At 50.4% G+C, this 18024-nt stretch overlaps 1 protein-coding gene across 1 annotated transcript; it reads left to right on the top strand.

The window, feature by feature from the left end:
- The first annotated feature begins 5620 nt into the window (after nt 1–5620).
- On the top strand, nt 5621–14636 carry ELSPBP1 (epididymal sperm binding protein 1). The gene is made up of 5 exons (XM_075537717.1): nt 5621–5690; nt 7539–7676; nt 10240–10386; nt 13179–13334; nt 14479–14636. Exons 1-5 carry the CDS (start codon nt 5621–5623, stop codon nt 14634–14636), a joined length of 669 nt encoding a protein of 222 aa, XP_075393832.1.
- The last annotated feature ends 3388 nt before the right edge of the window (nt 14637–18024 follow it).

Genomic DNA, 18024 nt, shown 5'->3' with positions numbered 1-18024 from the left:
CACCAGGACTTGGAGACCCGGGAGGGTGTGAGAACCAGGGACAGGAGCCCTGGTGGCCCCGTGGTGAAGCATTCCCTTGTCAACAGAAAGGTTGGTCGTTCAAACCCACAAGCTACCAGCTGCTCTCAGAGAAAAGAGCTGGCAGTTGGACTCCCATAATGTCTACTCCCTCCTATAAGGTGCTATGTGTCCATTTGACTCAACGGCAATGGATGTGGTTTTGAACTTGGTACAGGACAAGGGTGGGACCTTTAGTAACACAGTGGCTGATGCGCTTGGCTGGGAACTCAAAGGCCAGGAGTTCCAATCCATCAGCCTCTCCCCTGGGGGGGAAATATGTGACAGGCTGTTTCCATAAAGATTTACAGACACCGAAAGCCAGTAGGGGGCAGGTCGCCTCTGTCCTTGAAGGTCACGATGAGTCAGCATCGATGCTACAACACACAGCAGCAATAACATAGCATTTTTGTAGTTAGGCAAATCTTCAAGCTTGAGATCACATTTAATTCTCTCAAGCCCCTTGCTCCGGAGGAAGCCTCCCCATGGTAACAAGCTAGCTACCGTTAGCTGACAACGCCACCCCTGACGCGTGTTAAACAGCAAAACGTAGCCTGCACTGCAATACAATATATTAAGGGAAATAAATAATAGGGAAGTATAGAGAGATCACTGTTTATTTTCATAGCCATTTTATTGTGAGCTAATACAGAGATTTTTTCATTCCATAGTTTGGTCACATCAAGCAGTATTGTACAATCACTACCACAGTCCATTTACAAACATTCTCCTCCTGCTTGAGCTCCTTGTTATCAGCTCCCCTGTACCCCCCACTTCCCCACCTGTCCCCCCACTTCCCCACCTGTCCCCCCACTTCCCCACCTGTACCCCCCACTTCCCCACCTGTACCCCCCACTTCCCCACCTGAACCCCCCACTTCCACACCTGTACCCCCCACTTCCCCACCTGAACCCCCCACTTCCTCACCTGTACCCCCCACTTCCCCACCTGAACCCCCCACTTCCTCACCTGAACCCCCCACTTCCCCACCTGAACCCCCCACCTGTACCCCCACTTCCCCACCTGTACCCCACTTCCCCACCTGTACCCCCACTTCCCCACCTGTACCCCCCACTTCCCCACCTGTACCCCCCAGGAGCTCTTACTCAACTTGCTGCCCCTATGGCTCATCAATCCCGGGTTTCACATACTGACAAGCATAGAACAAAAACTCAAGAGGGCTACTACCCCCAACGACAAAATACTTTAGAGATAAACCCTAATATGGAAGGAAAAAAATAGACATAGAAAATGTTGAAGACCAGAGCAGGCCCAATGTGTATCAGAGGGTGGGTGGGTGGGGGGTCAGCTGGCAAGGTTTGAGACCAAAGTTCATTGATGGTTACCGAGACCGGCTAGGAGGGAGGGTGCCATGCACAGGGGATGCTGAGCTTCTTGTTAAGGATGATGGGGACATTTGGGGGGTGAAGAGTGACGGGGATCATGATGACCCTAAGTGAAGATGATTGATCTGCACACTCAATGAAGGTTCCAAAGATAAAGTTTGGTTATGTCTATGTTTGCCACCATTCAAAATACAAAGCTGGGGGAGGGGGAGGATTTAGAGGAAGTGGTCAATTTGTCACTCTCTCATCTCCATAAATAGTCATTGACATCTGATTTGCATGAGGTGGGGCTTCAAGAAGTTTGTTGGGGGGTGGGGAATGGAGCAAAAAGATCATGGCATTTTCCCAGGAACTTTGGGAAGCCCCTCCTATGCCCTCTGACATTTCACACAGTGCTTTCTAGAGCTTTCTAGAACTCTGAACTTGTAGTAAGATGGTTGAGATGGGTTTGTGCGTACCCACTGTGTTAGTCTGGGTGTACCAGAGAAACAAATTCATAGACCTTCATATGTGTACAAGAACGAGCTTTATATACAAGAGTAATTGCTTTTCTATTGTTTCTCAATAGAAAACAGCCCAATCCAGATCAAGTCTATAAGTCTGATATTAGCCCATATGCCCAATACTAGTCTATAAATTCCTCTTCAGACTCACAAAACATGCAGTGACGCTGAATGCAGGAAGAGCACAGGCCAGTGGGTGGAAAGTCTAGTGGATCCAGTGGCGGTGGAAGCATCTCAGTGCTGGCGTGGGTCTCCAGGGGTCTCTTCCAGCTCCAGGGCTCTGGGTCCATCAATGTAGTCCCATGCGTCTTGTCAACAGGGAGACCAAGCAGAGTGTGGGTCTGGCCTCCAGTGAGCTATTTATCCCCATTGTGCCTCCAAATGAGGTCATCAAGCTGTGACCTGATTGATAGGCAAAACTCCACCCCTTCACTCTTAATCGTCTCACGTTGACACCAGATTATGTAACTATGATACTGATTCAATGGCTGGATGGCACAGATAGTTCAGCACTTGACTGGGGGCCCAAAAGGCTGGGAGGTTCGAACCTCTCCCCACCCAGAGGATGGAGGAAGAAAGGACTGGAGATCTGTTTCTGAATGCTCACAGCCTCGTCCACCTTGTGGAGTTCTGCTCTCTGTTGTTGAGTCAGGTCAACATGACCACAATGAACAATGTGGTTTAATGCTCAAAAAAATTAGGCAAATAACGATGAAGGGGAGCACACAGGCCCCCCTGACTCCAAAGTCACATCACCCCCTCTCCCACCCGGCCAACACAGCGATGACCAGGACAACAAGCCAGCTGTCCCAGAGCAAATGGCTCTTCCTCTGAGCCGTAGAAGCACACCGTGCTAACAGAATGTTCTAGATGTGGGCGGCTGGCTCTCCAGGGCTCGTTTCCACTCGGATAGTTTTTTTGAACCATTCCCCCAATATACCAATTGACATTCAAGATGTGGTCCCAGGCCACGTCGTCACATCCCGGAATCCTTCCTCCCCCACCCCAGGCTTGAAGAAGCAAGCCAAGCAACTACATGGGCGGCGGGGGCAGGAGTGTGTGAGAAGGCATCTCAGGTGTGAGAGCAGTAAGGGCCAAAGCTCTGAGATTCAAACAAGCAGGGACTTCCACCAAACTCAAAACCACCCACCACCTCGGATTCCAACTCACAGCCACCTACAGGACAGAGCAGAACTGCCCCTGTGGGTTTCTGAGGGTTGTTTGTTTGTTTTACAAGGTGTCCTAGTTAAGAGTGTGCTTTTGTAGTTTTTCAAAGCCCCTTTATTCTTGTTTTGAGTGCCCCCCAAATCCAACCCCACTGCTACTGAGTCGATGATGACTCACAGAGACCTCACAGAGCGGGGAGAACTGCCCCTGCAGGTATCAGCGACTGTAACTCTTTTTGGATGTAGAAGGCTTCATTTCTCCCCCATGCTGAAAGCATAGGGTGTGTTATAATCTATTTACCTCTCTATCTATGTTGCTATCTACCTTGTTGAGTGCATATACGGTGTCATTATGGACCGACCCATCTATGTATTTATCTATATGTGTTACCATCCATGTATCTTAAAAAAAATAAAAATGTATTTATTTATTTTATTCCCCCTTCGTTTCCCACCCTTTGCCTTCTGGCTTCTCCATAACCATCAAAGCCTGCTTCTTAGTGTATAAAAACCATGTTTCTCCGCCCCCCCGCCCCCCGGCCCCGTTTTCTCATAGGGGTCTCCTACAGTGTTGGTCCTGATGGAATCGACTCATTCCACTCAGCGTAATGTCTTCCAAATGTGTTCATCCGTGCCATTCAGGGATGCACCACATCCCCTCGTATGCATGGGCCAGAGCTGATTTAGTCATCCGTCCCTCCAGAGCTGGGCATTTAGGTTTGCTTCCATCACCTTGCTCTTGTGGATCATGATGTTAAGAAAATCGGGCGTGCTAAGGTCATATCTTTTCACAGAACCAGAAAACCTCCTTTTCCTCCCTCCGAGTGACTAGACATTTTGAACGGCTGACCTTGCAGTTAGCAAGCCAACTCGTAACTCACGCCAACACCAGGTCTCCTCGACTTACACTAGAAAGCCCCCAAACCAAACTCGCTGCCATTGACCTACAACAGCCCGATAGGTCAGGGTAGAACTGCCCCATAGGCTTCCAAGACTGTAGCTCTTTACAGGAGTAGAAAGCCCCCTCTTTCTGCCTCGAAGCGGCTGGTGGTTTCCACTGCTGACCTTGCAGTTAGCAGCCCAATGCAAACCACTAGCGAGATGCCCATGTGGCCAGGGCAGGAGGAGGGTGTGGGGAAGGCCGTGGTGTAGCTTCTCAGTTTCAGCACGCATGTGATGGCAGGTCATTGGAGGGTTGTGCGTTCATGAAGGCCACTCCCTCCTCATTTCCATGTCTTGCCTGGCTCCCAGTTGCACCGAGACTCTAAGGAAGGCTCTCCCGGGATAGGCTACCAGCTGAAAGGTTGGCAGTTCGAACTCACCCAGAGGCATTGCAGAAGAACGAACATCCTGGCATTCTACCACCAACAGGTCACAGCTTTGGAAACCCCATAGAGGTTGGTCAAGTCTACTCTGCCCACATGGGGTCGCCAGAAGCCAGCACGTACCCACAACCACAACTATGATTTAAAAAAACCCTCACTGCCATGGTGTCAAGTCCAACCCCTGGCGACCCTCTAGGACAGACCCTCATTGCCCTCACAGGATGCCAGAGAACAGAAAGCCTCATTCGGCTCCTGAGGAACACCTGATGGGTTTGAACCACCAACCTTGTGGTTAGTGGTCCAGTGCTTAGCAAGCAGTGTCACCAGGGTTCCTGGAAAAGAGTAAACCCAAACCCAGTTTGCTGTCAACAAGTTGACACCAACTCACAGCCACCCCTACACGACAGGGTGGAACTGCCTTTCCGAGTTTCTGAGACTGTAACTCTTTATAGGAATAGAAAGCCTTGTCTTTCTCCTGCAGAGTGGCTTCAAGTGGCTGATCTAAAGACCCCCCCAAACCCTGGAAGTTCAGCACTGCCCATTTCCCTTAAGACAGCCAAGTCCAGTCCAGTTCCTGAGAGAGCCTCTAGGCGTCAGCAGTGTCCACAGGAAGACAACCAACTCCCTGGATGTTTCTGAACCAGACTCTAGCAGGCAACAGAGCCCACTTATGATAAACTAGCTACCATGGAGTCTGTTATGACTCAAAGGGACCCCGTAGGACAGGCTAGAACTGCTCCTGTAGGTTTCTGAGACTGTACCAAGCCTTCTCTTTCTTCCAGGATATAGTAAGTACTCAACAAATGCTAGCTGTCTCCTTCAGAGCGCGATCCTTTCCATAATCAACCAACCCAAACAAAAACCCAAATCCATTGTGATTGAGTCAATTCCGACCCATCGCGACCCAGTATAAAGTTTCCTAGACTGAACATCTTGGTGGGAGCAGACACCTTCATCATTCTGTGGCTCCACTGATAGGTTTGAACTCCTGACCTTGTGATTAGTTGTCCAATGAGTAGCCCGTGGCACTACCAGGCCCCCTTCCATAAGGCCATCTATTTATTTCTGGTTTTTAAAAAAAGCGATACTTTTGGTCACCCCTTGGGGATAGAAAAAGAATGGACATGCATGGCCTCAATTGCGGGGTTCATCAGAAGAGGAAGAACACACGTGGGAGCCAAGTCTTTGTTTACTTTCCATGCAGACACCAGAAGCCAGCCAAAATGAACCGGTGGTCCAGTTACCTGTTGGGATGGACGGCCCTCCTCCTCTATTCCGCGGAGACAAATGGAGGTGCGTAGACCGGGAAACTGTCGGGGAGGATTTCCAATCCCAAACCCCACCCACCGCCATGCAGTGGACTCTGACTCCTGGTGACCCTGGAGGACAGAGTCAGTGTCCCCAGAGGGTTTCTCAGGCTGTCAACCGTTAGGGAAATAGACTGCCACCTCTTTTCCCCGTAGAATGGCTGCTGGGTTTGAACAACCGACCTTCCGATTACCAGCCGAGCACTCTAGAAGAATCTCGGAATTCTTCTCTAAGAGGTAAATGTGGAACAGAATTGCAGATCCTCGTGGAATCCAGACTTACTGGCGTCACTGAGGCCAGATGGCTCCCCAAAATGATTGCCTTGAGGAAATCGTTAAGCTTTAAACCCGACACCTACACGTATCTCTGAGGTCACTCTTAAAACCAAACAGATTTAAACACCCCTCCCCCCCCCAACCCATGGCCATCAACTGGCTTTGGACTCATTGCTGCTCTACATGGGATTTCTGAGACTGTCGATCTTGATAGGAGTAGACGGCCTCATCATTCTCCCTGTGGAGTGACCAGTATTATAGAATCACTGACCTTAGCGTTGGTAGCATGGGCGCCTCACCAACAGCAACGCTGGGGCCTCTTCAACCAGAGTTCAGCTTAATTATGGAGGGGTGGGGGAGGGAAGGGTTGAAGGTCCACAATGAACATTGTATCCTATTCAAAAATTCTCTATATGACATCAAATTGGCAGTGGTCACTCAGAAGGTTAGATGAGAAGCCAGAGGGTCATGGAGTGTGTGTCGAGAAAAGGACCCCCAGTAAGGTGGCCCCACTTGAAGGCTACAAGCCAATGTCGCGGAGTTGTGCAGGTAGACACTATGGAATGAATGGGTTCCACTGTGTGGATCCACACCCCACTCCCAATGTTGTTTAAAAGATAAAAATACACAGACAAGGTTCCAAGCATGGGGTAAAAAAGCCAAGGGGTCAAAAAAAGAAAGAGCAGGATTGGGGGTAGGGGTGGAATACGGTATCTGTGTTTCAAAGTTATTTAATGTTGCACCCCTACATGTGTTTGATCGTTTTATTAGGGGCTCGTACAACTCTTATCACAATCCACACACACATCCATTTTGTCAAGCACATTTGTTCATTCATTGCCCTCATCATTCTCAAAACATTTGCTCTCCACTTAAGCCCCTGGCATCAGCTCCTCATTTTCCCCTCCCTCCCTGCTGCCCCCTCCCTCATGAACCCTTGATCATGTATAAATTATTATTTTGTTATATCTTGCCCCTTCCGACGTCTCCCTTCACCCACTTTTCTGTTGCCCGTGTTTGGGGTCCACTGTTGCCCGTGTTTGGGGTCCATTCCTTCACCTAATTCCAAGGAGCCCTGGTGGTGTCGGGGTCACTCACTGGGCTGTGATCTGAAAGGTCCGCCCTTCAAAACCACCAGCCCACTCTGCAGGAGAAAGAGGGGCTTTTCTGCTCCTGTAAACAGTTCCAGTCTTGGAAACTCACAGGGGCAGTTCTACCCTGTCCGCTAGCATTGCTATGAGCCGGCATCAACTCGATGGCCATGAGAGAGGACCACCTGATTCACAATAAAAAGTTTAATAATGATCATAAAGTACCCTTGTAGGTACGCTCACGGGCGTAATCTATACTCAGGAGGATCATGAGATCTTGGTTGCCATTTTTATTCCTGAAACTCCTTCCCAATAGTCTTGGTCCCCAAATGAGCTGGATATGCCCTTCTAGGTTCTGAGGGAATGGGATGCCAAGCTTGTGTGCATAGCTCTTGGGCCCCCATGAGAACGCACCCTTGGCTCACTCACTATGACTAATCCCCACCCCTCATGTTCTGTCCTTTCAGATATGAAGGACGCATGTGTCTTCCCCTTCTCCTACAAAGGGACGACCTATTTTTCTTGCACGCGAGCCAGGTACTTTTACTCTTGGTGTTCGACCAGGGCAGTGTATGATGGGAATTGGAAGCGCTGTCAAAAGGAAGGTAAGAGGTGCTGCATGCCCCGGTGGGGGTTGGGGCTGGTTCTTAAAACGGTGGGTACAAAAGTTTAGGTATACAAGAGCAACTTTCTAGGTCAGTGATCTCACAGGTTCAGGCTTTGAAAAGTCTCTGGGAGGCTGGACCCTGAATGTGAATCACGAATATGAACAGGAACCTTAGTGGTGCTCTCAGGTGAGCATTGGACGTGAAGCTAGAAGGTTGGTGGTTCAAACCCACCAGGTACTCTGATGGATAGAGATGAGGCTGTCCGCTTCCATCAAGATTTACAGCCTCAGAAACCCTTGAAGTTCCATATGAGTCAGAATCAACTTGATGGCAGTGGGTGGATGCTAATCACGTTAGTGTTGAACACGGTACTTTCAAGAAGGGAAGGAGCCCTGTTGGTGGAGTGGGTTAAGCCTCGGGCTGCTCACAGGGAGCCCAGGGATCCCAACCAAGTCCTCTTCTGTAGAGGTGACAGTGTGGGAACCCATCAGGGATAGTTCAAACTCTGTTGCGGAGAGACTGAATCAGAACAGACTCTGCAATAGGCTGGTTTGACTTTGGTTTTCAGAAAGGGCATATGCGTGCCTCGAAAGAAGCCTCTCCTCGCCAGCATTTTCTTCATTTTCTAAAAATAAGAAGTAAAAGAGGAAACCAAGCTTTTTTTTTAAAGTGCCTGAAATTGGAGAAATTCTGTTTACTGTTTTCAAACGCCAAGACATTTGGACCCACCGTGATGGCTACGTCGGTGAACAGCCACAAAACGCTTGTCATTTGTTTCCGCCCATATGGCACCCCCACAACCCCTCCTGTTGGCGGACACTTCCATTGTTCCTGCTGACACCCAGTGGTTCAAATCCTCAGTGCTGTCTGAATAGGAATGTCGCAAGTGGACTTCAGCAGAGTCCTTTATTCTGGCTCCAAAAGTGTGGACTCAGGGTGCTGGCTCTAGGGGAAGACTTTTTCTCTCTTCAGCTCTCGGGGAAAGTTCTTGTCTTTTTTTAGCATCTTCTCTTCTCCATACGATGAGGGGTGAGATGATTGAAACATGATTTTAGAGGACTCGATGAAATCCATCACCAAGGTCCAAACCCATCGCCATTGGGTTGACTCCAATTCTGAGCAATCATAAAGGACAGATTTGAACTGCGATCTGGAGTTTGGGAACCACCCGGGATTTCACTTCCATGAACAGTTACAGGTTTGGAAACCCACAGGGGGTTGCTATGAGTCAGCATTGATTCGATGGCAATGATTGGGATTATAGAGTTTCCAGGACTGAAACTCGATTGTTTCCAAGACTATAACTCTTTATGGGAACAGACAGTCTTGTCTTTCTTCTCCGGAGCAATGTGTGGGGTTTGAACCACTAACCTTGCAGTTGGTAGCCCGATATTTAATCTACCCCACCATCAGGACTCTTTAAAGTCATAACATCCAGATTTTAAATACTTAGAATATGCCTTTCCCTGGTATTGCTGTTTTTGACAGTGCCCGTGAGGTAGGTATTGGTATGATAGACATATAGTATGTAGGTTTGTGTTGTTGTTAAGTACCACCAAGTTAATTCCAACTCATAGTGACTCAACGGAAAACAGAAGGAAGTGTGGTCTGGTTCTTTGACATCCTCACAATTGTTACTAGCTTCAGCCCATTGTTGCAGCCTTGTATTGCAAACCATCTCATCAAGGGTCTCCCTTGTTTTCACGGACCCTCTGTTTTATCAAGCATGGTGTCTTTTTCCAAGGATTGGTCTCTCCTGATAACATAGCTAAAGGACCGTATATACTCGCGTATAAACTGACCCAAATATCAGCCAAGGTACCTAATTTTACCACAAAAACTACAAAAAAATGTGCTGAAAAACTCGGCTTAGACACGAGTGTATACGGTACGTGATACAGAGTCTTGCCATTCTCACTCCTAAGGAGGATTCTGGCTGTACTTCCTCCAAGATCGACCTGTTTGTTCTTTGGTCAGTCTGAGGTACGTTGAATATTCTTGCCCAACCACTTAATTCAAGTGCATTCGTTCCTCTGCGGTCTTCCTTAATCATTGCCCAGGTTGGGCATGCATATGAGCCTCTATAAATATAAACATGTAGACAGATATGGGGCTTTGGTCGAGCGGCAGCTAAGCACTCACCTGCTCACCAAAACGCCCGTGGTTGAAACCCACCAGCCGGCTGCTCTGCAGGAGAAAGCTGCAGCAGTCTGTTTCTATAAAGATTACAGCCATTGGGTGGATTCAAACCACTGGCCTGTGGGTTAACAGCCAAGTGTATAACAACGGTGCCACCGGGGCTCCTTGTCCACAGAGTAGAGCTCACCAGATGTTTGAGAACAAGAATACATCTAAGCTCTTCCACACCAGATGTTTGCCCTGTACTTTGATGATTGATGGAATGACCAGAGAAAGCAGAGCCCCTTGTGCACGCCTTTGCCCACAGATTTCCCCATAATGCACCCTTCCCCTCAGATTCCCCATGATGCACCTTTCCCCCACAGATTGTCCATGATGCACCTATCCCTACAGATTCCCCATGATGCCCCTGTCCCCACAGATTACCCACGGTGTATTTTCCCTTTCATCTATCATGGAAAGACCTATACTAGATGCATCGCAGAAGGCAGCTGGCTGGGAAGGCTGTGGTGTTCGGTGACATCCAGTTTCGATGAGAAACATCAGTGGAAATACTGCGAAGAACATGGTGAGGCATGGGGCTTTGCTGGAGACCAAGAGGGGGACGGGGCAGAGCAGGGGAGGAAGCGGGCAGTCGTGAGGCTCCTGGAGAGAACGTGAACGAGGTAGAGGGCCAAGCAACTCGGGGAAGAACTTCGAGGAGCCAAGTGCTTTCTCTGAGAACACCCTGGAGTGCCCCAGTGCCAATCCTGAGAACCCCTAAGTAGGACCTGGATCTTGGAAACTTATGGAGTCCTACGGCATGGGTGACCCTCGCAAGCATTGAACTGCCCATAAGAATCCAGTTAGGAAAGAACGGAACTTTCCATGCGTCCAGAAGCCCAGAAGAAGGAAATCTCTAGGGGCAGAAGGTAGATGAGCAATTGGTTTGAGCTGAAGGAAGGAGCCCTGGTGGGGCAGTGGTTACGTGTGGGGTCCAACCTCGCCATCAAGCAGGTCCTTAGGAGCAGCTTGTGTGATTAAGGCAAATATAGGTGGTAGAAAAGATAGGGCAAATGGGCTCCCATCCCCAGGTTGGCATCGAGAGAGAGAATTTATTTAACAGAGAGGATAGATACAGCAGAGGCGTGCAAGCCCCCATCAGGCACATGGACAACAGATTGGGCAAGGTGTGAGCCTGAGAAATCCCGACTTCTTTGGGGAGAACCTGTCAAAGGAAGTGTCAGGAATGCAAGTGAGCAATAGTGCTAAACGGTGCCAATCGCTAATCGCTCTGTCAGAGCCGTCAACACCACGCAGGGGATGTTTGCAGAGATAAGCATACTCTTGGCAGTCTGCGTGAGAAAGTAGGAGTCAGTAGGAAGGAACGTATCATTTTATAGAGCAGTGGTTCTCAACCTGTGGGTCGTGACCCCTTTAGGAAGGATCAAACGACCCTTTCACAGGGGTGGGTGGCCCGATTCATCACAGAAGCAACATGACAGTGATGAAGTAGCAATGGAAATAGTTGTATGGCTGGGGAGTCACCACCACATGAGGAACTGTCTGAAAGGGTCTCGGCATGAGGAAGGCCGAGAATCACTGTTATAGAGGCTACATGTGAAGAGTCTGTTTCCTGGAAAATTATATACACCTGGCTACATCTCAACTTACAGGAGAAGGGTGGATGCTTTACCGGAAGTACCGGCAGCTAAGCTACAAAGTTGCTGCTGACTTCTGGTGTGATCAGAACAAAAGCAGTCTTGTCTGTTTCTTGAGATAGGCATTTACAGTCAGTAGCAAAGGATGCCTGCACGGGGCAGTTTTACTTTAGCATCTTACAGGAGGGCAGTTGTGGGGAGAACTCTTTCCGTCTGGAGAATGTAGATTCGGCTTTATCTCTTAAGATGCAACTGCAAAAGTCTTATCTCATTGGAGCCGGTTTTCCAAACCCCATGGTTACGTCTGTAGAGATTAGGCTGCTTCTATTTCATCCAGTTTCTTAATGCCCTGCTGTTAAACTCTCCTCTGCTCACCGAGAGCTGTGGGTCGGAGCCACCATCCTCTCTGGGTGGCAGTCTGCTGCTATAAATATCTTAGCCAGGGAAACCCTGTGGGAAAGTTCTCCACCACCTGGGGTCACCTTGAGTTGACCTCACCTCGAAAGCACCTCCCAGCATTGAATCAGAAAACGGATGGATCCTTACTTAGGGCTTAAGGAGGCAAGATGGGTAAACCAGGAAGTCATAGTTACGGGGGTTTCTTGGTGAAATGATAAAACATTTCAAAGTTGACTGCACCGATCTGTGACTATGCCCCCAAACCATCCCCCTGGACACTTTAAATGGGGGGGGGGGGCTGCATGGTGTTGTTAGGTTTCTGGAGTGGGTTGGACCTCGGTTCTTTGCTCCACGCGCTGGAAGAATTCACACTTGAAGCATGGTGTGTAATCCCAGGGAGTTTTTATGAAGGAAAGGAAAAAGCTTCCGGGTTTACAGTCTAAAAGGGGTATGTGCTATTTCTGGAAAGGGTGCCCAGACACGCAGAAGCCACGCTGGGGTTCACAACTGGGCATGAAGAATCACGTGGAAAAGAACACCCACACGTGTAGAACTGGGGAATCCTGGGAGACCAAGAGGTCAAGGGAGCAAATGAGCCAGGGGTCAAGAGAGCATGCCGGAGCTTGCTCCTGCCTTTTGCTATCTACCCCCCACCCCCCGGCACAATACAGACACTGGCTGGGGGAGGCGTGGTTGAAGGTATTGGTTGACCTCATTGGCTGAGTGAGGCCCACCTGTGATGTACCTAAGGTAGGTTGTGTGTCCAAGGTATGGGTTTTACCTGGACCTAGGGGGTCCTACTCTGTGAATGGTCGGTTCTGAGTTTCTCCCATAGGTGTTGAATGGGGTGCCTGATTTCTCTCCAACCTCCTCTCTGGGGCCTTTGCAGGGCACGGGAGGGGCCACCCCCTGTCCCTAAGCTAGCAACCCAACAGTGCGTGAGTCAGATCTCAAGAAACCTGATTTTTAAAAAGAAATGAGTAGAAGGAGACTCCGGGTTGTCGCATAGGAAGACTCGCTTGGTGTCCTGGGATGTAAAGACCTCCCATTCATGGAGAACTGGAGGGTCAGAATGAACGGTTACCGTGTGGGTCCCACGGCGAGAGACCACATCTTCCTTGACTCTGGACCTTGTACGTGGGTTTCTTGGGAGGAGGATTCAACCACAACGGGGGCGGGTGGTGGTGATGGAGGAGAGGCATGTACTACCTTTCACGGGATCCAGCCCGACAGCTAGGCTGCCTGTGACCAGCAGGAGAGTGGAAGCCGGCCTTTCTCCCCTTCGCTCCCTGATGTGCCATTTCCCATGCTTCCTTTCCAGAATACGGGGGGAATTCCTTCAGCAAGCCCTGCATTTTCCCCTCCATCTTCAAAAACGACATCCTCACCAAGTGTGTCGACGATGACAGCCACCTCTGGTGTCCGACCACCGAGAACATGGACGAGGATGAAAAATGGAGCATTTGTGCCGACACCAGTAATCGAGGAGGGGCTCGGGCACCGTGGGCACGGGCAGGAGCTGCCATAGTTTCTCAGCGTAGGAGTGTGCCAGGGCTCAGAACTGGATGGGCTCCCGGTTTAGGGGAAGTGAGAAGGCTTCATCAGGGTGCCAGGCTGGTCGACTCCTTCTGAAGGCTCCGTGGGTGAATCTGATGCATGCCTCTCTGCCAGCTTCCAGGGATGGCCAGCCACCCTTGGCTTGTAGCTGTATCCTTCTGATTCTGCCACCACTGTCACATCGTGCACACACACACACACACACACACACACACACACACTCTGTGCCTGCATTTCTGCTCTCCTGGAGGCACAAGGAGCCCTTGGTCCGGGTAATGGCTAAGTCCTGGTCCTGGGCTGCTCACCAAAAGTTCGGTGGTTTGAACCCACCAGCGGCTTGCTCAGCAGGACAAAGATGTAGCAGTCAGCTTGCGTTTCCCAAACAAACAAGCAAACCAAACAAACAAGGTGATCCTGATTCACACTGACCCTGGAGGACAGCATAGAATCGGCTGGCCCGCATTGGGCTTCCAAAGGAGCCCAGATGGTGTAGTGCTTACGCATTGGGCTGAGACCCTCAAGGCCAACTGTTCAAAACCACCAGCCTCTCTGAGGGAGAAAGACAGACAGGGCTTTCCACTCCAGTAAAGAGTTACAATCTTGGAAACCCACAGGGACAGTTCTACCCTGTCCTAGAGGATCGCTATGACTCGGAATCAACTCGATGGCAGTGAGATTGGCTTGGTGTCGGCTTCCATCTTGATGGGAGTAACACACCTTCAAAGCCGCTTGGCGGGTGGGGGGGGTGGGGGGGTGGGGAGGTTGGGGGGGGGGTTTGGGGACCACACAGTTGTTTGTTTTCCCCTGGGATCAAAATCCCACCGGCAGCAGATTTTTGGGTGCTAGGCAACAGACTCGGTTGCTAGGCAACAGATCTGCTGCTAGGCCATGGGATGCCGTCCTAGTTTACCTCCACTACCGAACCCTTCTGACCTGGTTGGAAGGCCAGGTCCAACCACACAGCGGGTTCCATTGTAAATCGCGGGTGGGTCCCGATGCCTAAGTCCCTAGGGTGCAGAAGTCCCCGGAGTCATCGCGTCTTCTTCGCCTCTTTTTCTCCCCAGGAATTACCTCCTTGGTCCCTGGTCCCCCCTGTCACTTCCCATTCAACTATAAAAACAAGAATTACTTCAACTGCACGACCAGAGGATCAAGCGCCGGCCTCCTGTGGTGCGCAACCTCGTACAACTACGATGAGGACCGCACGTGGGTGTATTGCTGACGCGGAGGTGAGGTCACGCAGCCCTCCCTCCCAGTGGCCCCAGAAAACCCATCCATCCGCTTCCATGAAGAGGGCAGCCAAGACATCCCCCCACCCCCACCCCCGGGGCAGTTCTACTCTGTAACAGGAAGGGGCGCTCGGAGCCAGCATCTCGGAGCAATAAGGGCCAGGCCGGGGAGGGATCGCGGGTCAAGGACACTCCAGCCAGTGGGCTTCACCTGACTTCCCATTAGTCAAGCCTTGAAGACTGGGACCGAGTCGCCTTTCCACCCTCACGCCCTTGGAAGCCCATGCATGCCCATCACCTGAAGGCCGGCCTCTGGTTTTCTTTTCAAGGGGAGAAAAGATGTGCCCGGAAGAAGAGGCGGGCACCTGCTGCGTCTTTCCCATCGCCTTAGACACGGGCCCCTAGCGCCACCCTTGTTCCGCCATCGCGTTTACTCCCCCAACCCCCATTAAAGGAGCCCCCCCATATCAACTCTGCAGACTGCCTTGGCGGCTTACTGGTAGGAGGCCAAGGAGCCCTGGTGAAGCGCGATGGTTAAGTGCTTGGCCGCTCACGGAGAACTCACAGCCACATCTTGCTCCTGTGACGGGGTCCAACGGCCCACCGCTCGGTGGGCAGCGGAGCGCTTCGAAAAGGTGGCATCCAGACCTGCCAGTGGTCCACGCACACCTTCTGGTCGCACGGGGGCTTTCCTGGTCTCGATCCTGTCTCTCACCTCGTTGCCCTCCAGTGTGGAGTGTCCACTGCCCACCCAACACACACACACACACACACGCACACACACACCAGTACTAAGCCCAGCCTGGACCCTCCCCTCTCTCCAAGAGTCCTCCTCGGATCACTCTCGCTAACGAAGCCACCCATGCCCGTCCTAACGGGATCCCTGGTGGCGCCCGGGTTAAAGCGCCCCACGGCGAAACACAAGGCCCGTTCAAATGCCCCCTTCGCTCCAAAGGAGAAAGGGATCCTATAGAATCTATAGCATAGATCAAGGTGGAACGGCCCCCGTGCGTTTCTAAGCCTGTAACTCTTTATAGGAGTAGAAAGCCCCGTCTTTCTCTGGAGGAGCGGCTGGTGGTGTAGCACTTCGGACCTTGTGATTAGCAGTCCACTGCGTAAGCGCTATGCCATCAGCGCTCCCAGCTGTGGAGACACGGTGGAACATCCAACAGTTACCGCCCCTACAATTCAGTGGCGCGGGGGGGTGGGTGGGGGGGTGGTTGACAGCCTTGGAGACTCCCCCTCCCTTTTTGGATTGTTCTGCCCCCACCCACATCAGCTCAGTGCCCCCTGCGGTGTAGCACACATCCTCAGAAAAATAACACGTTTACCTTTACAACGTGTTCTAGAACACTATTGATATTCTAGACATCGAGGATTTCTTTTAGGTTGTTTGAACATAATCCTTTAATCAAATCTTTTTTATTTTTCTTTTCTGTACATCCTACGTGTACTCCGAAAAAAAAATAAAGCCCGTGGCTTAGTTCCCTTGTGCGGCTGTAACCAGAAAGGCCACACATGGGGTGGTGTTGATTCCAGCTCACGGCGACCTTACACACAACAGAACCCAGCACAGCCCGCGCCTGCATCGTCCTACCGGTCTTTGCTCCGTCTGAGCCATTGTTGCAGCCACTGTGTAATTCACCTTACTGAGGGTCTTCCTCTGCCCCCCCCCCCAACATCTATGCCACTATCTCTATCTCTGCAATGCGCATACACCCACACCAGCAGTTCTCAACCTGTGGGTCACGACCCCTTTGGGGGTTGAACGACCCTTTTTCCGGGGTCATCCAATTCATCCCAGTAGGAAAACAACAGTGTTGAAGCAGCAACGAAAATCATTTTATGGTTGGGGGGTCACCGCCACATGAGGAACTGTATTCAAGGGTCGTGGCATCAGGAAGGTTGAGAGCCACCGATCTACATGGATGGGGCTGCTAACCCAAGGTCAGCAGTTTGAAATCACCACGGGGCTCTGCAGGAGAAAGATGAGGCTTTGTATTCCTGGAAAGAGCTAGTCTTGGAAACCCTTGGGGGCAGTTCTACCCTGTCCTCTAGGTTCGCTGTGAGTCACAATCAACTCGATAGCAGGGAGTGTGGTTTGGGATCCTTCTGTCTCTCTCTCCAAATGTATAGAACAACAACAAAAAGCCAAACTCAGCCATTGAATCAATGCTGACTCATAGTGACCCCCTCTAAGTTTCTGAGACGGTAACTGTTTATGGGGGTAGAAAGCCCAGTCTTTCTCTCTTGGAGTTAATGGTTTCAAACTCCCAATGTGTGACTACCACACTACCAGTATGTATATAATATACACACACACATACATATATCTATATACATTCATATAGCACATATGTGTGTGTAACAGACACTACCGGTATATATAATATATACACATACATACACATATACATCTATATATGTTCACATATCACATGCATGTGTGTAACAGACACTACCAGTACATACACACCTATATACATATCTATATATGCACATATATATCAGGAGCCCTGGTGGCATAGTAGTCACTCATGCGGTTGTGAACCTCAAGGTCATCAGTCTGAAACCTCAGCCGCTTCTCAGGAGAAAGATGGGCTTTCTACTCCTATAAACTGTTCCGGGCTCAGAAACTCACAGGGGCAGTTCAACCCTGTCCTATGGGTACTCTATGAGTCAGCATAGACTCAATGGCTCTGAGAGAGAGTGACGTATCTATTTTTATCTATTTGCTTTTTGCTGGCCCTCTGGTTTACCAACTGGGGTCCTTCAAACACAGGCGAGCTGTTATTCATTAATTTAAGTAACGTGTCAAGGGGGGTATTAAATGCCACACGTGGGTGGCTTTACCGTCACGGTCAGCAGTTACTTCCAAATCAGAGCCCGGGGCCCTGCTACTCTCTGCTGTAAGCCTCTCTCCTCGTTTAGTTAAATGTAATTAAATTTTATCAAATGAGGCCATTGAATCAGAGGGCCTCGAGGTCTCTAAATCTCCTTAGTGGATTTGAAAGCAGGAAAGATAGTCAATACATAAATAAATGGAGGAGGCCATTGGACCTGAATGCTTCCTGTTGAGACGCGCCCAGCATCGCTCGCTGTCTCTCCACCACCCCTTGTCCCCCTCCCTTCCGGCGCCGTGTCCAGTGCCGTGTCCAGCGCAGAGAGGTGACCCCAGATGGAAGGCAGACTAGGCTCCCACTGGTTCTGTGTGTCACACACACATCCCATGTGGGTGACTCCCAAGATCTGTCATGTCTTTTTCCCGCTGTCTTTTCTTTGTGACTCACAGTGACCCTGGAGGACGGAGCAGAGCCGTCCCTGTGGGTTTCCGAGGCTGAGAATCTCTGACGGGAGCAGACAGCCTCCTCTTTCACCCAC

The sequence above is a fragment of the Tenrec ecaudatus genome, chromosome 18 (genome assembly GCF_050624435.1).
Source record: "Tenrec ecaudatus isolate mTenEca1 chromosome 18, mTenEca1.hap1, whole genome shotgun sequence".
Lineage (NCBI taxonomy): Eukaryota > Metazoa > Chordata > Mammalia > Afrosoricida > Tenrecidae > Tenrec > Tenrec ecaudatus.
Note: the sequence above shows the minus strand (reverse complement) of the source record. Positions and strands in the feature narration are given on the sequence as shown.

Excerpts from the sequence above, each read along its gene's own strand:
- ELSPBP1 (XM_075537717.1), top strand. The coding sequence starts at position 5,621 with ATGAACCGGTGGTCCAGTTACCTGTTGGGATGGACGGCCCTCCTCCTC. Across the intron at positions 7,677-10,239 it reads GAAGCGCTGTCAAAAGGAAG|ATTACCCACGGTGTATTTTC; the intron begins GTAAGAGGTGCT and ends CTGTCCCCACAG. Across the intron at positions 13,335-14,478 it reads GAGCATTTGTGCCGACACCA|GAATTACCTCCTTGGTCCCT; the intron begins GTAATCGAGGAG and ends TTTTCTCCCCAG.